General features: G+C 44.3%; 2 protein-coding genes across 6 annotated transcripts in view; one reads left to right on the top strand and one right to left on the bottom strand.

Moving 5' to 3' along the window:
• The window catches only part of LOC132867335 (uncharacterized), a 37,014-nt gene extending 14,741 nt beyond the window's left edge, over positions 1 to 22,273 (bottom strand). For 2 of the 4 annotated variants that reach the window (XM_060900184.1, XM_060900182.1), the window contains exons 1-6: positions 22,177 to 22,273; positions 20,597 to 20,648; positions 5,371 to 5,401; positions 3,439 to 3,519; positions 3,211 to 3,350; positions 2,961 to 3,086 (exon numbers count right to left, since the gene is read on the bottom strand). In XM_060900184.1, coding sequence (XP_060756167.1) covers positions 2,961 to 3,086; positions 3,211 to 3,350; positions 3,439 to 3,519; positions 5,371 to 5,401; positions 20,597 to 20,647 — 429 coding nt within the window. In that variant the 5' untranslated portion in view covers position 20,648; positions 22,177 to 22,273. The remainder of the gene's footprint in view (positions 1 to 2,960; positions 3,087 to 3,210; positions 3,351 to 3,438; positions 3,520 to 5,370; positions 5,402 to 20,596; positions 20,649 to 22,176) is intronic. The other 2 variants (XM_060900183.1, XM_060900185.1) reach the window with 2 other exon arrangements.
• Positions 22,274 to 22,645: 372 nt separating this feature from the next.
• The window catches only part of tex10 (testis expressed 10), an 85,416-nt gene continuing 84,293 nt past the window's right edge, over positions 22,646 to 23,768 (top strand). For both annotated transcript variants that reach the window (XM_060900180.1, XM_060900181.1), the window contains exon 1: positions 22,646 to 22,752. In XM_060900180.1, the coding sequence (XP_060756163.1) occupies positions 22,751 to 22,752 (2 nt within the window). In that variant the 5' untranslated portion in view covers positions 22,646 to 22,750. The remainder of the gene's footprint in view (positions 22,753 to 23,768) is intronic.

Genomic DNA, 23,768 nt, shown 5'->3' with positions numbered 1-23,768 from the left:
AGCATATCTAAAATAACGTCAAGGTCAGATTTCCTCCAGGTCTCTCAGACTTGCACACACTATCAGGAACATGTATGTGATGTTCAATAAGGACCTCCACTTTATGGTTTGAGTTAGTGTGTTTCTCATTTTTGGTTTGTTAACGTGTGTTCAGTTGCACTGCACACTGTATATACAGTGTCTTGCAAAAGTATTCATACCCCTTGAACTTTTTCACATTTTTCCACCTTACAACCACGAACTTAAAAGTTTTTTATTGAGATTTTATGTGATAGACCAACACAGAGTAACACATAATTGTGAAGTGAAACGAAAATGATAAATGGTCTTCAAAATTTTAAACAAAAGATCTGAAAAATGTGATGTGCATTAGTATTCAGCCTCCCTGCGTCAGTACTTTGTAGAGCCACCTTTTGCTGCAATTACAGCTGCAAGTCTTTTGTGGTATGTCTCTACCAGCTTTGCACATCTAGACACTGAAATTTTTGCCCATTCTTCTTTGCAAAATAGCTCAAGCTCAGCCAGATTGGATGGAGAGCGTCTGTGAACAGCAATTTTCAAGTCTTGCCACAGATGCTCAATGGGATTTAGGCCTGGACTTTGATTGGGCCATTCTAACACATGAATATTCTTTGATCTAAACCATTCCATTGTAGCTCTGGCTGTATGTTTAGGGTCATTGTCTTGCTGGAAGGTGAATCTCCTTCCCAGTCTCAAGTCTTTTGCAGCCTCCAACAGGTTTTCTTCCAGGATTGCCTGGTATTTAGCTCCATCCATCTTCCCATCAACTCTGACCAGCTACCCTGTCCCTGCTGAAGAAAAGCATCCCCATAGCATGATGCTGCCACCACCATGTTTCACAGTGGGGATGGTGTGTGCAGGGTGATGAGCAGCGTTAGTTTTCCGCCACACATAGCGCTTTGCATTTAGGCCAAAAAGCTCAACTTGGGTCTCATCTGACCAAAGCACCTTCTTCCACATGTTTGCTGTGTCCCCTACATGGCTTCTTATGCCTGTCTTTCAACAATAGCTTTCTTCTTGCCACTCTTCCAAAAAGGCCAGATTTGTGGAGTGTATGACTTATAGTTGTCCTGTGCACAGATTCTCCCACCTGAGCTGTGGATTTCTGCAGCTCCTCCAGAGTGATCATGGGCCTCCTGGCTGCTTCTCTGACCAGTGCTCTCTTTGCTCGCTCTGTCAGTTTAGGTGGACGGCCATGTCTTGGTAGGTTTGCAGTTGTGCCACACTTTTTCCATTTTTGAATGATGGATTGAACAGTGCTTCTTGAGATGTTCAGAGCTTGGGATATTTTTTTATAACCTAACCCTGATTTAAACTTCTCCAGAACTTTATCCCTGACCTGTCTGGTGAGTTCTTTGGTCTTCATGATGCTGTTTGTTCTTCAGTGCCCTCTAACAAACCACTGAGGCCTTCACAGAACAAGTGTATTTATGCTGAGTAAATTACACACAGTAGGACTCTTAACTAATTAGATGACTTCTGAAGCCAATTGATTGCACTGGATTGTATTTAGAGGCATCAGAGTACAGGGGGCTGAATACTAATGCACACCACATTTTTCAGATTTTTATTTGTTTAAAATTTTGAAGACCATTTATCATTTTCGTTTCACTTCACAATTATGTGCTACTCTGTGTTGGTCTATCACATAAAATCTCAATTAAAAAAAACTTTTAAATTTGTGGTTGTAAGGTGGAAAAATGTGAAAAAGTTCAAGGGGTATGAATACTTTTGCAAGGCACTGCATGAGGAATACTTACTCTTAGGGCACTTTTTCCAGATTTTGAGATCATGATTTAAATGAGATGATTTTTCTTCTCCGTGCTCTCACGGAAGGCGGTCGCATTTCTCTGCTCTCCTCTCCTTTTTTTTCCTGCTTGTGCTCTTTGTTTCATCTCATCTGCCTATACTTTTTTTTTTTTGAGAGACTCTCTCCGCATTGAATTTCTAAACTAAAAAAGCATGGATTTGATAAACTGGTCTCCTAACGAAATTGACACAGTTTCTGGGTTCGGGGGAACCCACCAGTCCTGTCGGAACGCCTGTGGAGGACATTGGAGATATCTACCTATTCGGAACCATGATTACCAGACTTTTGCTGATTGGATTAGGCATTGCCCTGGTATATCGAGGAAATCAGACAATGGTGACAGCTGTTCAAAGCCCCACAAAGCTGCCTGATATGATTAAAGCGGTGGGCAAAGCTGTCGGCACTCAGACTGTGGCTATAGAACTTGAACCACAACATGGTTGTCATCTTGGAGACGCTTTCGGCTTTGCAAGGAATAAGTATTTCGGAGACCAAATGGAATTGAATTGAACAGAAATGGACAGATATGGACGAAATGGACAGATATGGACAAGTGGTGTGGACGTGTAAAGACTGCATCTGTTCGAAAGACCAAACAATCTCTATCTTATCGACATTCGGCTCCCTGAACAGCACCGGCCTCGATCAAGGCCGTTGCTGGGGCAACATTTCCCCCAGAAGGTCACTGCTGGGAGACACTCTCGCATTCTTTCCCCAATTTTCCGCGGTCGCAGTTTTTCACCCCCAGTGTGACAAGCGGGTGCGTGACCAGCGCCGCTTGCATGGCTGCAGGAGCGTATGGCTGCTTGCTTGCGCTGGGTTACCTCTACCTCCTCCCCTCCCACCCCCTTACCCCCTTTCCCCCCTCAAGTCCCATGTTTTAAAAAGTGTACTTGTGTTGTGTGCTTGTGCAGAGGTTTTTTAAAATGCTCCCACACTGTACTCCTGATAGGAGCATAGTGGGGGGGGGGGGTCTTTTTTCCTCATGTTACTACTGTGTTTCTTTTTCCTTTTATCCCTGTCTTCCTGTCCTGTTCCCCCTCTGTAAGGACAGGTTGATGGTCAATTTCACTGGTAACAGTGACAAAGGGTTCATTCATTCATTCAAATCAGTTGGACAGTATCTCACCTCGATTTCACCTCTGCCCTCAGCTTTCTCAACCTCAGCAGCAATCGCTCTGATGGTCCTCTTAGCCTCCGCGTCCTGTTTTATGTCCCCTTCTTTGTAGAACACTTTTTTTGGATGAGCACTTTTCTGTTTATCAAGTTTAAAAAAAAAAAAGTTTTAGTCCCTCCCACATTTCGAATACGGGTTATTGGGAAAACACAGTGTTCACGCACACACGATGTATATTTGATTTGAGGATTACAAGCCTTACCAGGTATCTGAAACAATGCTTCCATCCAATTATATGAGCCACCATTTCATGTTGCAGCTGCTGCACCTTACACAGACTACACTTGTAATGAGGAGGGACTGACTTGCTGGGGCTGCAATACTCCCATACATATTGTAGACCTACACACACACACACACACACACACAATACATTAACATTTCCACAGTGAGTGTAATTTTTTTTTCCCATGAAGGATACATTACATACCAAGAACTGGCTCTGTGACAGTTTTGAGCCGGTTGGCCAGAGAGGGCATAGTGCGAATGGATCCGTTCCTGGTGAACACTGCTGAGAGAAGAATAAATTAAAATGACAATATTACACCCCATTAGACCATGATACTAAGCATACCTTAAGATAAGACAGCACTGAAAGTTATCATACAAAACAAACAAACAAAAAACTTTTGTAAATACACCTCAACTCCAGAGAGCACTTACAGAACTTCTCCCACAAAGACCTCAACAAAATGAAAAAAAGCAACCGTGGCAAAGAAATTGAGCCACGTTTGAAATTTGAGTGCTGAACAACATGTAAAAACTCCTGTCTACTGGTCACAACACAAGGCTTCCCAACATAACCCTGGTGGAGAGTAGGGATGCCCCATCTCAATATCAAGCATCTCCATAGGGCCACCACTTGCCTGATTCAGGGCCTTCCAGAAAATCTGAAGTAGCCGGTTACAAAAGTAGTAGGCGGCTCTGGAATTTGCAGCGACAAAGGCACGCTAATACTCAGGGAGTCTGGGGGCATGGCACCCCCCCCGAAATTTTGAAATTAACATGCCTTCTGAGCAAATAAATTACGAACCATTTCCCTGTAAAATACCTGCAAAATATGTATGAAATTTCCCTCCAGATGTGAGCGCCTGGCTTTCTCAGTTACCTTCTGTAGTACGCTGCCTGGCTCTGTAACATAACTACATACGCTACAGCGTGGTCATATGGTCCTGCTCAGCAAATCAGAGCACAAGAATCGCTTCTGGTCATGCTAGACCCGAATCAAAGACAATTTCGTGGTGAAATAATTGGATTTGCAGCAAATTATGGGCAGCGACAAATCGCTCGAACACTGAAAGGCAAGTTTTTACCTTTTTTCTGGGATCGAGTAGCCGGCGCAGACCGTTTGTGTAAGCAGAGAAAACCACCGGTCACCGGCGCTTGTGGACATCTCTGCCTGATTCCATACACTGGGACTGGATCAGATTTGACACGACCCGATCCATTGGCCTGTTTCTTTTTCATGACCACTGTTCACAAATCCTCTAAGGTTTGCATAAATTGGCACTGAAAGCTTGTCCATCAATTCTAATTGACAAGATCAAGCATGGTTATGGTTTCCTTTTCCTTTGTAGTCCATCAGGAATTTGGGATGAGAATGAGGAAGGTTTTCTAAACCTTCCAGAGAACCCCAAGTTATAGACAGACGTATGTTCCATCTATAAACAGATGATATGATTATCATACTTCAGATGATTACTTACTTTCTACATTTAGCCAGGATCAATTTCTGCAAAACAGCACATGAATCAGGCTTGCCCAATTAAGGCCATTAATTATTCCTTTTCCATGGCACAATTCCCTCACATATATAAGCTTAGTGCAGCTGACTTTGATGGTTTAGCCAGCAAACACACCCTTATTTGTCAGTGAATGTTGCTGTATACAAAATACAGTTCATGTCTGAACTGGTTTTGGACCGCAACTCTTTGGACTATGGCTCTCCGAGTTCGTACAACAGAAGCCTCTGTTGCAGTGGACAAAGCCAGTCCAACTTAAGTCCATTTCGTTTTCATTTGATGAACAGCCATGCTTCACTCTGGTTAACTGCCCTTCAAATTACACTGATCAGGGCCTTGTACCCCAAAGTAGGGGATACAGTTTCTAATGTTGTTCAGATTGGATTCTAATAATAATTCTTGGGGGGGGGAAGAAAAAGAAAAAAGTTAACACACATTCTTGGGAAAAAAAAAACCCCGTTCAATTCCATTAAAGCCATAGAAGTTAAACGTGTGTGCACTACATTGAAAACTGAAACTCTATAAACAACTCAGATATGGCATCTTGGCAATGACATCACCAAGGCCAGAGTGTTCTGAAGGTCAAAAGTAAAAAACTGGGCTCTGATGGAAAGACTTACCTATGTCCTCACTGTAGACCTGCTGCTTTTTCTGTCATAGATGACAAGTAAACCCATCAGGAAGAGAAAGAAATAAAGAGGAGTTAGAGAGACAGAACAGCATGCAATGTTGGGAACAATACCCCAACACTCCTGTGGCCAGCCTCCTCTTCAACGCTTGGTGTTAGCAGAAGAGGCTGTTCTTGAGTATGAAGGCTATGGAGCCACAATTGACTCTCCTGGTTAGTCACAGACTTGCAGGGTTTCCCCTAGAAAAACTGGAAAGAGTAGTAGCCCCCCCCAAGCGCAGCGAGGTGCAAAGAGCACGCCGCGTACGCTACAGAGGTCCGGGGGCAGGTTCCGCCGGAAAATTTTGAAATATAAGGGTTCGTTTCGTAGCTTCTGGTGACATCTAGAGCTGATTTTTTACCAGTACAGCATGTTGGGGGGGGGGGCCGCTATAGTTTACTTATAAATTTTATTGAATTCTCACCCTAAAAAAAGAAGCAAAAAACAACAAGGTCAATACAATAACCACTTGCATCTCACAAGCAGTGTCCTGTTCCAAAGGAGACTGCGGTTTATTTGATATCAAACAAAGTGAAAGGTGATGCAACATGGCACAAGTTTAAAATACTGATCATTAAATTTTGGCAATAGTGCAGATGACCATTATAAAAATAATACCTAATACTGAAGTGAACAATAAAATGAACTTCAACAAATCAGATAAACTGGCATTTGGCAAAATCTGAAGCTGCAGAACCAGTAATCAAAGAGCAGAGCAGTGAGTTGGCTCCACAAAAGCAATTCTGTGCCCCTTTGGGTTTCTGAGCTTTTTGGTCGCATTCTGTGTTTAGATTGCTACATTCCAGATTGACACAGTCACGTATCACCATAACAAACAACCAGACCAGACTGTGTGTTTTTCACATGTGCACACAGACAAGATCTACTGAACGTTTTGAACATACCCTTTTCTCCTGGAGTCACCACCAACCAGTCATATATCTTCAGCCAATCTGGATCGACACCAGATTTACATTTTTTCCTGCTCCGATGAGCTTTCTTCTTGCCGTTTCCTGGCAGCTCCCTTGACAGCGGCATCAGCTCCATCATCACTGGCATCGACAGCATGACTCTCACCGTCAGACTCCAGCTGGTCAGCAACATTCAGTGAACTGGCCATTGTGGTCTCACAACTACGGTCTGCCACTGTTGCAGAGTTGTTTTCCGCAGTTTTCTTTGTGAAAAACTTCGTAATTAAGCTGCAACCCAGTGTTTTGCTCACTTGTACCCAGCTTGAAAGCTCTGCCACGTTTGCATAAGTTACCCATAAATATTAATTGCGCATCGTTCATCCAAATCAACGCGGGATACCACACACACTCAGCCAATCAGCAAGGAATACCCTTCTCTGACATGAGCTGTGAGCTTAAGTCAAGATCAGGGCCATGGGCTTGCATGGACTGTACTGATTGCCTGCTCAAAGGCTACAAAAACACATGCATGTTGATTCTAGCTTTATACTATAGGCCTAAATTGTAAGCGTCATGGCAGTGGTTTAATAGGTAATGGTGTCACAAAGCATATTGGTCAATAAATTAAGCGTAGCGGGGCCGCTACGCTATGATGCTTTAGGGGAAACCCTGGCTTGTACTAGGAGAACATCAATCTGCCTCTTCCCTACTACAACATGGGGATTTTTTTTAGGCAGACAGTCCATGACTAATCATCATCTTCATCCTCTTAGCTCCTTGTGGAGCATAAGGCAAGTCATGACTAATAACTCAACTAAATTAATTAGGCAGTAAGCTGCACAGAAAAGACATATGGGGTTATGACCCCAGAGAAGAATCTTCTCAATTCATACTCGTGAGTATGCCTTGAAGATCTTGGTTTTCATTCTGCTCACTGGAGCGCCATGTTACGCAATGCATACACAGCACTGATGTTAGGCTCCCATTACCTTGTAAATTCTAGATGTTTATTTATTACAGCAAAGAATACTGATAAAGCATAACACTCCTTTTAAAAAAAAAAAAATTCCTTTTAGCATGTGTGAAACATCACTGTTACCCCTTTTCCACCAAATCAGTTCCAGGGCTGGTTCGGGGCCAGTGCTGGTGCTGGTTCACAACTCGTTCAACTTGAGAGCCAGCTGAGAACCAGTTTGCTTTTCCATAGCTCACGGTGCTAAGGGAAGCCACGTCATTACGTCGCTGTATACGTCAGTTACGTCGCTACGTTTGCATAAACCTTGGCGCGAATATTGAAGCAAAAACAATGCAGAAGAAGCAGCAGCAGCAACAACAATAATAATGGATGACTTCGCATTTGTACAGCTGCTGCATCTCGTCGCTTAAAAATGGCGATCTTTCGCGGTCTTATTGTTGTTGGTCTTAACAACTCTGCCCCCCCCCGCTGACGTAAGCGGTTCTTTCCTCTGGCCCAGCAGAGAGCTGGTGGTAGCCTGAAACTGTTTTTTCTGGCCCCAGAGCCAGTTCTTTGTCAGTGGAAACAGAAAACCCGGTTCCAAACTAAGCACTGGCCCCGAACTAGCCCTGGAACTGCTTTGGTGGAAAAGGGGCATATGTAGCTAGTTCTGTATTCTCTTACAAGTTTATGGCTTCTGTAAACAAAGCTTATATTCAGCCATTGGACAACACTGAAATAACCATATTAAGACACTGGAGACTCATTTATAGGTAGACGCTTGCATGCACATTTGCCTACCAGCCCAAAATACAACCCCAATTCCAAAAACGTTGGGAAACTGTGTAAACTGTTAATAAAAACAGAACACAATAATTCGCAAATCATGGAAACCCTAGATTTCATTGAAAATAGTATGAAGACAACATATCAGATGTTGAAACTGAGAAATTTTGTTTTTTTTGGAAAAAAAAAAATATATATATATATATATATATATATATATATATATATATATATATATATATATATATATATATATATATATCCCCTCCTAGAACTGCCACCTGATTGTGGTGGAGGGGTTTGTGTGCCTGAATGATCCTAGGAGCTATGTTGTCGGGGGCATTATGCCCCTGTCAGGGTTTCCCAAGGCAGACAGGTCCTAGGTGACAGGCCAGACCAAGAGCAGTTCACCAAAACCCTTATAGAGAAACCAACAACCGTGACGTCGCCCGGTATGGCGCAGCCGGGGCCCCACCCTGGGGTTGGGGCTCGTATGCAAGCGCTTGGTGGCCAGGCCTTTGCCCATGGGGCCCGGCCGGGCTCAGCCCGAAGAGGTGACGTGGGCCTGACCTTCTGTGGGTTCACCACCCACAGAGGTAGCAGTAGGGGACTGGTGCAGTGTGGATTGGGTGGCAGTCGAAGGCAGGGGCCTCGACGACCTGATCCCCGGACACAGTGGCTAGCTGTTGGGACATGGAATGTCACTTCGCTGGGGGGGAAAGAGCCTGAGCTTGTGCGGGAGGTTGAGAGGTACCGGCTAGAGATAGTCAGGCTCACCTCCACGCACAGCTTGGGCTCTGGAACCCAGCTCCTCGAGAGGGGTTGGACTCTCCACTTCTCTGGAGTCGCCCATGGTGAGCAGCGGCGGGCTGGTGTGGGCTTGCTTATAGCTCCCCAGCTCAGCCGCCATGTGTTGGAGTTTACCCCAGTGAACGAGAGGGTCGCCTCTCTGCGCCTTCGGATTGGGGAGAGGGCTCTTGCTGTTGTTTGTGCCTATGGGCCAAATAGCAGTATAGAGTATCCGGCCTTCTTGGAGTCCCTGGGAGAGGTACTGAAGGGTGCTCAGACTGGGGACTCCATTGTTCTACTGGGGGACTTCAACGCTCACGTGGGCGATGACAGTGACACCTGGAGGGGCGTGGTTGGGAGGAACGGCCTCCCCGATCTGAACCCGAGTGGTGTTTTGTTATTGGACTTCTGTGCTAGTCACGGTTTGTCCATAACGAACACCATGTTCGAGCATAGGGGTGTCCATAAGTGCACGTGGCAACAGGACACCTTAGGTCGGAGGTCGACGATAGACTTTGTTGTGGTTTCATCTGATCTCCGGCCCTATGTCTTGGACACTCGGGTGAAGAGAGGCGCTGAGCTGTCAACTGATCACCACCTGGTGGTGAGTTGGATCCACTGGCGGAGGAGGAAGCTGGACAGACCTGGCAGGCCCAAACGTATGGTGAGGGTCTGTTGGGAACGTCTGGCCGAGCACCCTGTTGGGGAGGTCTTTAACTCCCACCTCCGGGAGAGCTTTTCCCAGCTTCCGAGGGAGGCGGGGGACATTGAGTCTGAGTGGACCATGTTCTCTACCTCCATTGTGGACGCAGCTGTTCGGAGCTGTGGCCGCAAGGTCTCCGGTGCCTGTTGTGGCGGCAATCCCCGAACCCGGTGGTGGACACCGGAAGTAAGGAATGCTGTCAAGCTGAAGGAGGAGTCCTATCGGGCCATGTTGACCTCTGGGACCCCTGAGGCAGCTGACGGGTATCGGCAGGCCAGGCGTGCTGCAGCTCGGGCAGTTGCGGAGGCAAAAACTCGGAACTGGGAGGAGTTTGGGGAGGCCATGGAGAAGGACTATCGGTCGGCCTCGAAGAAATTCTGGCAAACCATCCGGCGCCTCAGGAGGGGGAAGCAGTACTCTGCCAACACTTTACAGTGCAGGTGGGGAGCTGTTGACCTCGACTGGGGACATTGTCAGGCGGTGGAAGGAATACTTTGAGGATCTCCTCAATCCCACCGTCATGTCTTCCATTGAGGAGACTGAGGCTGATGACTCAGAGGTGAACTCGTCCATTACCCAAGCCGAAGTCACTGAGGTGGTTTGCAAGCTCCTCGGTGGCAAGGCACCGGGGGTGGATGAGATCCGCCCTGAGTATCTCAAGTCTCTGGATGTTGTGGGGCTGTCTTGGTTGACACGCCTCTGCAACATCGCGTGGCAGTCGGGGACAGTGCCTCTGGAGTGGCAGACTGGGGTGGTGGTCCCTCTTTTTAAGAAAGGGGACCAGAGAGTGTGCTCCAATTATAGGGGAATCACACTTCTCAGCCTCCTGGGGAAAGTTTACTCTAGGGTACTGGAGAGGAGAATTCAACCAATAGTCGAACCTCGGATCCAGGAGGAACAATGCGGTTTTCGTCCTGGTCGCGGAACACTGGACCAGCTCTATACCCTTCATAGGGTGCTCGAGGGTTCATGGGAGTTTGCCCAACCAGTCCACATGTGCTTTGTGGATCTGGAGAAGGCATTCGACCGTGTACCCCATGGTATTCTGTGGGGGGTGCTTCGGGAGTATGGGGTTTGGGGCTCTTTGCTAAGGGCTGTCCGGTCCCTGTACGAACGGAGCAGGAGTCTGGTTCGCATTGCTGGCAGTAAGTCAGACCTGTTCCCAGTGCATGTTGGACTCCGGCAGGGCTGCCCTTTGTCACCGGTTCTGTTCATAATTTTTATGGACAGAATTTCTAGGCGCAGCCAGGGGCCGGAAGGAATCCTGTTTGGGAACCACAGGATTTCATCTCTGCTTTTTGCGGATGTTGTTGTCCTGTTGGCTTCTTCAAGCCAGGACCTCCAGCATGCACTTGGGCGGTTTGCAGTCGAGTGTGAAGCAGCTGGGATGAGAATCAGCACCTCCAAGTCCGAGGCCATGGTTCTTGACCGGAAAAGGGTGGCTTGCCCTCTCCAGGTTGGTGGAGAAGTCCTGCCTCAAGTGGAAGAGTTTAAGTATCTCGGGATCTTGTTCACGAGTGAGGGAAGGATGGAGCGTGAGATCGACAGGCGGGTCGGTGCAGCCTCTGCAGTGATGTGGTCGCTTTACCGGTCCGTCGTGGTGAAGAAGGAGCTGAGCCAAAAGGCGAAGCTCTCAATTTACCGGTCGATCTATGTTCCGACTCTCACCTATGGTCATGAGCTTTGGGTAATGACCGAAAGAACAAGATCGCGGATACAAGCGGCCGAAATGAGTTTCCTTCGCAGGGTGGCTGGGCGCTCCCTTAGAGATAGGGTGAGAAGCAGTCACTCGGGAAGAGCTCGGAGTAGAGCCGCTGCTCCTACACATCGAGAGGAACCAGCTGAGGTGGCTCGGGCATCTTTTTCGGATGCCTCCTGGACGCCTCCCTGGGGAGGTGTTCCAGGCATGTCCCCCCGGGAGGAGGCCCCGGGGAAGACCCAGGACACGCTGGAGGGACTATGTCTCTCGGCTGGCCTGGGAACGCCTCGGTGTTCTTCCCGAGGAGCTGACCGAGGTGTCTGGGGAGAGGGAAGTTTGGGCTTCCATGCTTAGACTGCTGCCTCCGCGACCCGGTCCCGGATAAAGCGGAAGAAGACGAGACATATACATACACACACCATATATATATATATATATATATTAGTCATTTTGAATTTGATGTCAGCAACACATTTCAAAAACAGTTGGGACAGGGGCATGTTTACCACTGTGTTACATCACCACTACTTTTAACAAGCTCCTTCTTTGCTGTTTCATCAGGGCACAGCCTGAAGAAATTACGTGGAGCCGCCACCATGTGGGCTCACCACCCGCAAGGACAGGCACCAGGGTTGGGTGCATTGTGAGCCGGGTGGCAGGCAAAGGCGGGAGCCTGGGCGTGCTTAGCCTCAGTAGCACAGACTAGTGATTGGGATGTGGAACATCACCTCTCTGGCAGGGAAGGAACCGGAGCTGGTGCAGGAAGCGGCATGGTGCCAACTAGATATAGTTGGGCTTGCCTCCGTGCATAGCACCGGTTCTGGAACCAAACTCCTGTAGAGGGGGTGGACACTCTCCTTTTCCAGTGTTGCCCAGGGTGAGAGGTGTCGGGCAGATGTGGGGATACTCACAAGCCTCTAGCTGAGTGCAGCTACACTACCGTTCAAAAGTTTGGGGTCACTTTGAAATGTCCTTATTTTTGAAAGAAAAGCACTGTTCTTTTCAATGAAGATCACTTTAAACTAATCCGAAATACACTCTATACATTGCTAATGTGGTAAATGACTATTCTAGCTGCAAATGTCTGGTTTTTGGTGCAATATCTCCATAGGTGTATAGAGGCCCATTTCCAGCAACTATCACTCCAGTGTTCTAATGGTACAATGTGTTTGCTCATTGCCTCAGAAGGCTAATGGATGATTAGAAAACCCTTGTACAATCATGTTAGCACAGCTGAAAACAGTTGAGCTCTTTAGAGAAGCTATAAAACTGACCTTCCTTTGAGCAGATTGAGTTTCTGGAGCATCACATTTGTGGGGTCGATTAACTGCTCAAAATGGCCAGAAAAATGTCTTGACTAGATTTTCTATTCATTTTACAACTTATGGTGGGAAATAAAAGTGTGACTTTTCATGGAAAACACAAAATTGTCTGGGTGACCCCAAACTTTTGAATGGTACTGTATGTTGGAGTTCTCCCCGGAGAACCAAAGGATCGCCTCTATGAGAATACAAGTTGCAGAGAGGAAAACTGTGACTGTGCTTATGCACCAAACAGCAGTGCAGAGCATTCGGCCTTCTTGGAGTCGCTGGGTTGTGTCCTGGAACAGCCTGTCTGATCTAAACCTGAGTGGCGTTTTGTTGTTGGACTTCTGTGTTCATCATGGATTGGCCATAACAAACACCATGTTCGAGCATAAGGTGGTTCATACAGTTAGGTCCATAAATATTTGGACAGAGACATTTTTCTCATTTTCGTTCTGTACATTACCACAATGAATTTTGAAAAAAACAATTCAGATGCAGTTGAAGTTCAGACTTTCAGCTTTAATTCAGTGGGTTGAACAAAATGATTGTATATAAATGTGAGGAACTAAAGCATTTTTTAAACACAATCCCTTCATTTCAGGGGCTCAAAAGTAACTGGACAAATTAAATAACTAAATAAAATGTTCATTTCTAATACTTGGTTGAAAACCCTTTGTTGGCAATGACTGCCTGAAGTCTTGAACTCATGGACATCACCAGACGCTGTGTTTCCTCCTTTTTAATGCTCTGCCATTTACTTTACTGCAGCGGTTTTCAGTTGCTGTTTGTTTGTGGGCCTTTCTGTCTGAAGTTTAGTCTTTAACAAGTGAAATGCATGCTCAATTGGGTTGAGATCAGGTGACTGACTTGGCCATTCAAGAATATTCCACTTCTTTGCTTTAATCAACTCCTGGGTTGCTTTGGCTTTATGTTTTGGGTCATTGTCCATCTGTATTATGAAACGCCGACCAATCAGTTTGGCTGCATTTGGCTGGATTTGAGCACACAGGAATGCCGCTTTTCCATTACCAACGCGGCTGAGTTGGGCTGAGCCGTGCCGTGCTGAGTTGGGCTGAGTCGAGCTGAGTGGGGCTGTTGGAGTTGCATTTCGACTACAACCGCACTGAACCGTGCTGGCTGGAAGTGGGTGGACACATTGGGTGGAGTTAGCGAAAGTGGGTGGACGTCACGTGATGTTGTTAGGCGGCGCAAACAGTGACATCAGTGACCTTTTAAGCGGTAGTCTCACGACCCGGATAGTAAACAATAAACATGGAGTCGTTAATGTTGTTGGTCTTGGTGCTGTGGCTTGTTGTCACCGACAATGCCAACAGATACTGGCAAGAGCATATAGATGAGGCGAGGCGCATAAGGCTTCAGAAATTCTCGTAATTCTTCTTCCGGGTTTACGGTGTTTACAGATCCCAGCGTGCTCGCGGGGCGTGTGAGGACACTCCTCCTCACCAATCAGTGCACAGGGGAGTGTCTCCTCACGCCCCTAGCCCCACTCGGCTTGGTTTGGCTCGCTTCAACCCCACTCCAAAACCGTGCGAGTTTTGGATGCTGAGTAGGGCTGAAGCGAGCTGAGTCGTGCTATTCTGAGGTAATCGAAACGCGAGCCATGTCGGGCTGAAGCGAGCTGAAAAAGGGTAGTGGAAAAGGGCCATATGTCTCTGAATACCTCAGAATTCATCCGGCTGCTTCTGTCCTGTGTCACACCATCAATAAACACTAGTAACCCAGTGCCACTAGCAGCCATGCATGCCCAAGTCATCACACTGCCTCTGCTGTGTTTTACAGATGTGGTATGCTTTGGATCATGAGCTGTACCACGCCTTCGCCATACTTTTTTCTTTCCATCATTCTGGTAGAGGTTGATCTTGGTTTCATCTGTCCAAAGAATGTTCTTCCAGAACTGTGCTGGCTTTTTTTAGATGTTTTTTAGCAAAGTCCAATCTAGCCTTTTTATTCTTGAGGCTTATGAGTGGCTTGCACCGTGCAGTGAACCATCTGTATTTACTTTCATGCAGTCTTCTCTTTATGGTAGATTTGGATATTGATAGGCCTACCTCTTGGAGAGTGTTGTTCACTTGGTTGGCTGTTGTGAAGGGGTTTCTCTTCACCATGAAAATTATTCTGCGATCATCCACCACTGTTGTCTTCTGTGGGCATCCAGGTCTTTTTGCATTGATGAGTTCACCAGTGCTTTCTTTCTTTCTTTCTTTCTTTCTCAGGATGTACCAAACTGTAGATTTTGCCACTCCTAATATTGTAGCAATTTCTCGGATGGGTTTTTTCTGTTTTCACAGCTTAAGGATGGCTTGTTTCACCTGCATGGAGAGCTCCTTTGACCGCATGTTTTCTTCACAGCAAAATCTTCCAAATGCAAGCACCACACCTCAAATCAACTCCAGGCCTTTTATCTGCTTAATTGAGAATGACATAACGAAGGAATTGCCCACACCTGCCCATGAAATAGCCTTTGAGTCAATTGTCCAATTACTTTTGGTCCCTTTAAAAACAGGGTGGCACATGTTAAGGAGCTGAAACTCCGAAACCCTTCATCCAATTTTAATGTGGATACCCTCAAATGAAAGCTGAAAGTCTGGACTTTATGTCCATTATATAACTATAACCTGAATATGTTTCAGTAAACCAGTAAAAAAAACAATTTGTGTCAGTGTCCAAATATATATGGACCTAACTGTAAGTGTACCTGGTATCGGAACACCTTAGGCCAAAGATCTATGATCGACTTTGTGGTCATATCATCTGATCGGCGGCCATATGTCTTGGATTCTTGGGTGAAGAGAGGAGCGGAGGTGACAACTGATCACCTGGTGGTGAGTTGGAACAGATGGCAGAAGAGGCTGCCAGACAGACCCGGCAAACCTAAGTATGTGGCGAGGGTGAACTGGGAACGTCTGGTGGAGTCCTCTGTTCGTGAGGTCTTCAATTCCCATCTCCAGAAGAGCTTTTTGTGCATCCTGGGGGAGGTCGGGGACATGGAATCCGAACTGATCATGTTCAAAGCCTTCACTGTAGAGGGGGCTGGTAGGAACTGTGGCCAAAAGGTCGCCGGTGCCCGTTGTGGCGATAACCTAAGACTCTGCTGGTGAATACCAGCAGTGAAGGAAGCTGTCAAGCTGAAGAAAAAAGGCCTTTCAGGCTTGGTTGGCCCGGGGTCCTTTGAGGCAGCAGGCAGGCACTGGGAGGCCAGAAGGGCTACAGCTTTGGCAGTTGCTGAAGCAAAAACCCAGGTGTGGAAGAAGTTTGGGGAGGCCATGGAAAAGGACTTTCAGTTAGCCTCAAGGAAGTTCTCACAAACCATTCGGCGACTCAGGAAAGGGAAGCAGGGCTTGCCTCAGGCTGTGCGCAGCTGGGGAGAACTGCTGACCTGAACTGGGGATATTGTCGGGCGGTGGAAGGAGCACTTTGAGGAAGTCTTGAACCCATCCTACACATCCTCCATGGAAGAGGTGGAGTCTGAAGACTCAGGGGAAACTTCACCCATATCTCTGGCAGAGGTCACTAAGGCAGTCAAGAAGCTGTAAGTTGGAAAATTATCCATCCGTTGAGTTCCCCAACATCTCAAACTACCTGGTGCTGCAGACATCATTCTACACGGACAAACAGACGAAAATCTGGAAGAGCATGGAGGCATACAATTTTTTTTTAACATGTGGCTGGGTTAAAGATCTGGGGATCAAGACACTACAAGATAGATGGCAGTAGATGGATTAAGTGCAGAAAGTGTTTATTAGCAGGCATGATATTTACAAAAACAAAAGCAAAACAGAAAGCAGAATCATAAAGCAGAGAATTTAAACAGCATTATAAATCTGGCGAGAAACAAATGTGATGATATTTCGCAAAGCTTCCGTGAAAACAGCGTCCATACCTGCATGTGCCGATTGTGCTCAAATCAGCGTCAGGCGTTTCCCATAATGACTGGGTCCCAAGCGCGTGCACAACATGCTCCGTGAGCAAGCACAGCTGCACCAGACTCAAATGCACGAAGGAGTGAGAGTCAAGTGTTTGCGTGCTGTGCGACTACAACTTTTAGCTCACATGCATATCGCCATGCATCGCCACCAAAATACCTAATTTTCAGTGATAACCCATCGGAAAGTATTGCAAGCTGTAGTGTGACCATACCTTAATAAGACAGATGTGACATCAGATGCAACTCAGCAACTGTAACTTACTATGAGTAAAAATTAGCTTCACCTTTTTGGGGGGGGGGGGAGATGACATGGCCCACTACTGGAATGCAGCCCAGTGGTTGAGAAAACACTGCACTAATGCACTCTCATACCATCACAGACGTTGGCTTTTGAATTGTGCACCGATAAGCTGGATGGTCACACTCCTCTTTAGCCTGGAGGACATGGTGTCCATGATTTCTAAAAAGAATTTCTACTTTTGATTCATCAGACCTCGGGATAATTTTCCACTTTGCCTCAGTCCATCATAAAAGAGCTCGGGCCCAGATAAGGTGGCGGTGTTTCTGGATATTGTATATATCTGGTTTTAACTTGCATTTGTGGATGCAGTAATGAACTGGGTTTTTTTTTTTTTTTTACAGATGATAGTTTTCTGAAGTGTTCCTGAGCCCATACAGCGATTGCTTTTAATGCAGTGTCGCCTGAGGACCTGAAGATCACAGACATCCATTGTCAGTTTTCAGCCTCGTCTCTTGCGTACAGAGATTTCTCCAGATTCTCTGAATCTTTTAATAATATTATGTAACACAGATGATGTGATCCCCAAATTCTTTGCAATTTTACATTGAGGAACGTTATTCTTAAATTGTTGCACTGTTTGCCCACACAGTCTTTCACATACCCCTTTTCCACCAAATCAGTTCCAGGGCTGGTTCGGGGCCAGTGCTGGTGCTGGTTCACAACTCGTTCAACTTGCGAGCCAGCTGAGAACCAGTTTGCTTTTCCATAGCTCACGGTGCTAAGGGAAGCCACGTCATTACGTCGCTGTATACGTCAGTTACGTCGCTACGTTTGCATAAACCTTGGCGCAAACATAGAAGCAAAAACAACACGGAAGAAGCAGCAGCAGCAACAATAATAATAATAATAATAACAACAATAATAAATGACTTCGCATTTGTACAGCTGCTGCTTCTTGTTGCTTAAAAATGGCGATCTTCCACGGTCTTGTTATTGTTGTTGGTCTTAACAACTCTGCCCCCCCTGCTGACGTAAGTGGTTCTTTCCTCTGGCCCAGCAGAGAGTTGGTGCTAGCCTGAAACCAGTTTTTCTGGCCCCAGAGCCAGTTCTTTGTCAGTGGAAACAGAAAACCCAGTTCCAAACTAAGCACTGGCCCCGAACCAGCCCTGGAACTGCTTTGGTGGAAAAGGGGCAACAGAGCGGTGAACCCCTCCCCATCTTTACTTCTGAGAGACTCAGACTCTCTGGGATGCTCTTTTTATACCCAACCATGTTACTGACCTGTTGCCAATTAAACAAATTAGGTGTTTGTTTTGTTTAAGCAGTACACAACTTTTTCAGTCTTTTGTTACCCCGTCCAAACTTTTTTGAAACATTTTTTGAAATACAGGGGTTTCCATTATTTGCAAATCTTCACATTCTGTTTTTATTTATGCTTTACCCAGGGTCCCAACTTTTTTGGAATTGGGGTTGTACATAAACATGCAGTGCCTTTATCCTCCCTTGAACTTTTCCACATTTGCAGGTGTCAGTATTGAAGGGGTGATGGGAATTATTTATACAGTTGTTTGCCAAGCAAACATTTGCAAAACCGTTCTCTGGTCTGATGAGACCAAAATGAAACTTTTAAGACAAAGGGCCTTGCAACAAAGTACTAGGTCTGGCAGAAACACAATGTTCATCACCATACGAAGGATGGTGGTGGTAGCGTTATTTAGTGGGGATGCTTTTCATCAGCAGGGATTGAGAAACTGGTCAGGGTTGAGAGCAAAATGGATGGAGAAAAATATAGGGCAATCCTAGAAGAACAGCTGTTCCAGTTTGCAAAAGACTTCAGACTGGGACACAGGTTCACCTTTCAACTAGACGATGATCCTAATGATCATACACACAATGATGACTACACACATAGTGATCCTTCATGTGTCTCAGAGTGAGACTGTGAAGCAATAAAGCCACTGAACAATGCAAGCTGAAAGTGAAGAAAGCATCAGCAGATCTCACCTGTCTCCATCCCTCCAGTCTCCCAAACCACGCAAAGTGTTAGCGTTCCTGCCATATTATTTCTCATCTCATTATTTCTGATGTCCATAAATTCTGTATGTAATACATATCCCATTTATCTCAAAGATCCTAAAAATAATTGTAGCTCAGAAGCTAAGTCCATATTTGCATAAGAAAACACATGCATGAAAATTTTCATTCAGGGTTTAGGCCTCACAGTACTGAGACAGCACTGGTTAAAGTAGTAAATGACCTAATACTGGCCTCTGATCAGAAGTGCATCTTGATTACTAGATTACAGTGGAGTTTTTGATTCACAAATCAAAACATTTTTGCCCTTTCCTGGCATAGATCTTATCTATCTTACCTCTACTCAAGTCTGGTGTTTTACAAGGCTCTGTGTGTGTTACATTATGTGCGGTAGTGAAAAATCTTGATGTGATTATAGACACAGTTTAAATCATTATGTCTATACTGGGGCGGCACAGTGGTGTAGTGGTTAGCGCTGTCGCCTCACAGCAAGAAGGTCCGGGTTCGAGCCCCGTGGCTGACGAGGGCCTTTCTGTGCGGAGTTTGCATGTTCTCCCCGTGTCCCCGTGGGTTTCCTCCGGGTGCTCCGGTTTCCCCCACAGTCCAAAGACATGCAGGTTAGGTTAACTGGTGACTCTAAATTGACCATAGGTGTGAATGTGAGTGTGAATGGTTGTCTGTGTCTATGTGTCAGCCCTGTGATGACCTGGCGACTTGTCCAGGGTGTACCCCGCCTTTCGCCCGTAGTCAGCTGGGATAGGCTCCAGCTTGCCTGCGACCCTGTAGAACAGGACAAAGCGGCTAGAGATAATGAGATGAGAATGAGATGAAATCTAGGGGGTTTCCATGATCCTAGAGTACGCTGGGAAACTGGGATGTGTTGTTGCTGTCAACAGCTCAGGTTCTCCACATATAATCATTTATTTTTCTAAACTATAAACAGGAAGTGGATTCTCATGAACAATCTTCTAAATTCAACTTTCCTTATGAAATCTCCCAGTATCTTTTTGAGAATAAAATGTAACCGCAACGTACCAAGAGGGCAACAGTCATGTGCCATGAAAAGATGGCCTAAAATTGAAAGAGCTTAAGAGCTCTTAACATGGTTAATTTCTTTGATAGTGCTGTCCAACAGCTAAATAAACATATTTACAGTGTCACACTACTCAGCATGAGTAAAACAGCTGACAGAGAGAAACTGAGCTAGTTCAATAGAACAGTCCTGTTTCTAACCTTATAATACATAGGGCCAAATTACTCAATTCTGATTGGTCAATCAAGGAGGGCTTTTTTTCCTTAACACGGGACCGTATTTCTGAAATGCGATTGGCTAGTTCGTTGCTTGGTTACGGTTACAAAAATTAGCAAATTTTGTCAACAAAATGGCTGACTCTGCTGACTCAGCAATGCCGCGTTTCACTATATTTGACGAAGAAATGATAAACCTCAAAATCCTCGTGTCGTGTCACGATGAAAGACGCTTTAGAAACCGATTCAAACGTGCAAGATAGTCTTGCGTCCTGATTGGTTCAGAAAACGTGAATGACAAATGTTGTGAACTTGAATGGCTTCCGAAGTATGAATTTGGCTCTATATATTATAAACAAGTAATCATACGGTTCCTCGTAAAATTAAGGATCAATTTCACTCGTGATTTCAAAAAAAGTTTTCAAAACTTCGAAATCACTCGTGAAATTAATCCTTAATTTTACTCGGCCCCATACGGCTACCTATACATATTCACTTGTAATTTTCAGGTTTTTGTAAATAAACAATGTAGAAAGATATGAACCATGCTTTAACCCACCTTGTACTTCTGTTTCGGCTGATAATTCTGGACGTGAGCTGATGCCGCCATTCTGTGAGAAATCCCAGGATTAAAAAAAAAAAAAAAATGCTTACAATATATTTTAACGAATCTTATACTGTACCACTGCTAAATTTTTTTTTTATTCTGATTGGTCAGGTGTCGATTATTGTTCTTAGTAGTGCCAGCTGTAATTTAAATCTCAACTTTATATTCGTGCACTGATAACTATTTATAGCTTGTGTAATGTATGAATTCATTTTTTTAATTTATTTTTATTTCAAACATGTATAAAAAAATGTAACTATTTGTACATGCAAAAGAAAGAAAACAAGAAATTAAAAAAAATAAATAAAATAAAGAGCCAAGACATTACAAAACACCACACATTGTTTGAAAAAGGAGTGGGAAGAAGTACAATACTTTAATTTCCCACCCCTTTTTAACTACCCCGAAATCCAAACTACATTAATACTCCTATAAAAATATATTCCATATATACACTTCATAAATATCTATATAAATATTTAATTACAAAAATATACCATATATACACTTCATATCTATATAACTTTTATATATAAAAAACACAATACACACACAATATATATACACTTCATAAATACCTATATAAATATATTATTACAAAATAAATATCTACTACATACCTATCCCTGTAAATATAAATATATAAACTATCCCCATAAATAAATAAATAACATATATAAAGTTAGTCCTAATATAACAAATCAATCCTATTCTATTTATCCCTCATCATCCTCCGTTAACATACTTCCTCTTCTATATACTTGTTTAAAAATATTTTTTGTACCTTTTTTTAAACAGATTTATATTTGCACTTTGTTTTATTTCTGTCTCCAGCCTGTTCCACAAAGTCACCCCACAGCTCGATACGCACGTTTTTCATATTTGTTCGGACCTTTGGGTTTTTTTAAATTTAGCTCTCCCCTTAGATGTAAGCAATAACAAGAACAAATTTGTTTTTGATATTCTATGTAACACTAAGCGGATAAAAAGTACAACGTGCTGTTAATTAATAAATTCTGGGACACATCAGGAAATGAGGTAAAACTTAACATCATTAACACATCAACACCTCCCTGACGTTGATTATTTTCCTAATACAGTACATTGTTTTATTCCTTATTTAAATCAGACGTAGCTAGCCATCAGCCAGAAGACTGCGTCATGACGTCACACATCCAAGCCTATCGATGACGCACTAACAACTAGCTTAACGGTAGCTAGTTTTGTTCCTTCGTCCAAAGACAACAGTATTGTCGCCTTTAAAAAATTTAACAAGAAGAAACGTTCAATAATCATCTACATAAATGTATAATAATAAATAATAATAATAATAATAATAATAATAAATAATAACAGAGAAAGATTTCTCCTGTTTTTTAAGAATAGCTAGCCCGAGGTTAGCAGTGATATCATTAGCAACCGTCCAGGAACATAGCAACAAAAACAAAAACAGCTTTTTATTCAACACATCGCTCAGATTCGTTTACTTTAATAAGAAAAGTAAACTGCTATGAATAACATACTGCACTTACCTCCTATTTGTGCTAAACAATCCTAAATTTTCCACAACAGTACAAAATGAGCACTTCACAGTCAACACGTTTTTTTTTTCTTTTTTGATCAGGCAACTTACCCGGGCACCTTTCAAAATTAAAGTCCTGTAGGAGCTTGCTATTTATTGTTCCGCTTTTTAAAAAAGGATACAACACAAATTAGAGTGTACATTTCGTCAGGAGTACATATTGCAAAATAAAAATAAATTATGCAAAGTAGTTAAATTAAAGTCCGCACAGCTTTTTTTTTTACATTTTAAAATAGTTTGCAGATCTTCCTTTATATCTTAAAAAAATCAGACACGGGTTCTTCTCAAACTACTTCATTTTATGTATATAACAACATGCCTGAATAATAATTCGTTTAATTACAAATGATTTTTTTTTTCTGTGCTTTTGTTTGTGGCGCTAATTGTTGTAATTATACTCAGGCAGATGTGCAGGCGCCTGTCTACATACAGAAAGGACCCCCAAATATAGTGGCTCGACTATAGCACGCAGGAATTGATCGTTTCATTAAATCGTGCAGTTTTGATCTGAAAACTATCAAAACATGTGAGTATGTGAATCTTTGTTGGTTTTGTAGAATTAAAGAAGGAAGTGAGATGTGCAGTGGTTTGGAGAAATACTGCCAGGACTTGCACGCTGCTAATTACAGTAGCATCGCTCACTCAGACACACGGAAATCCATCGCTGTAAAACAATCCGGATTAGGAATAAAACCGAATTTAAATCAGATACGATTTGCGTGTATGGTGTATGTTGAATAACCTTGTACTCGTTAATTTTCCAGAAAGCGTTCACTCGTAGTTTTCCTGCTCTGTACGAAGGGTTGCCGTGTTGGGCATAAATCCTCCATAACTCAAAGTCTCAAACTGATGTGTTTTGTGTCAGAAATGGTGGACTGGCAGTGAATGTAGTGACCTGAAAAAGAACCTCCACCCTGAAATATATTTCTGTTGAAATGTCTGTGATGTGTTTAGTGCTGCTGGTGATAATTTGTTGGATGGTTCTGTATTTTTTATTTTTTTTTTATTCACGAGTAAAGTTGTAGTTGTGTACCGCTGTGACGTCACATGGGTTCAAGGTATGGCACACCCACTCTGTCTGTCTCCTCCCCTTTCCTGCTGTCTGTCTCCTCCCCTTTCCCTAAAATAAAGACAAATGCAAGACAAACTAATGCCGCTTTTCCACTACAAACGCGGCTGAGCCGTGCCGTGCTGAGTCGGGCTGAGCGGGGCTGTTGGAGTTGCATTTCGACTACAACCGCGCTGAACCGTGCTGGCTGGAAGTGGGTGGACACATTGGGTGGAGTTAGCGAAAGTGGGTGGACGTCACGTGATGTCGTTAAGCAGCGCAAACAGTGACATCAGTGAGCTTTTAAGCGGTAGTCTCACGACCCGAATAGTAAACAATAAACATGGAGGACATGGAGTCGTTAGTGTTGCTGGTCTTGGTGCTGTGGCTTGTTGTCACCGACAACGCCAACAGATACTGGCAAGAGCGTATAGATGAGGCGAGGCGCATAAGGCTTCAGAAATTCTCGTAATTCGTAATTCAGCGTGCTCGCA

This window comes from Neoarius graeffei, chromosome 19, assembly GCF_027579695.1.
Source record: "Neoarius graeffei isolate fNeoGra1 chromosome 19, fNeoGra1.pri, whole genome shotgun sequence".
In the NCBI taxonomy this organism is placed as follows: Eukaryota; Metazoa; Chordata; class Actinopteri; order Siluriformes; family Ariidae; genus Neoarius; species Neoarius graeffei.
The sequence above is the reverse complement of the archived record's forward strand: the minus strand, read 5'-3'. Positions and strand labels throughout refer to the sequence as shown.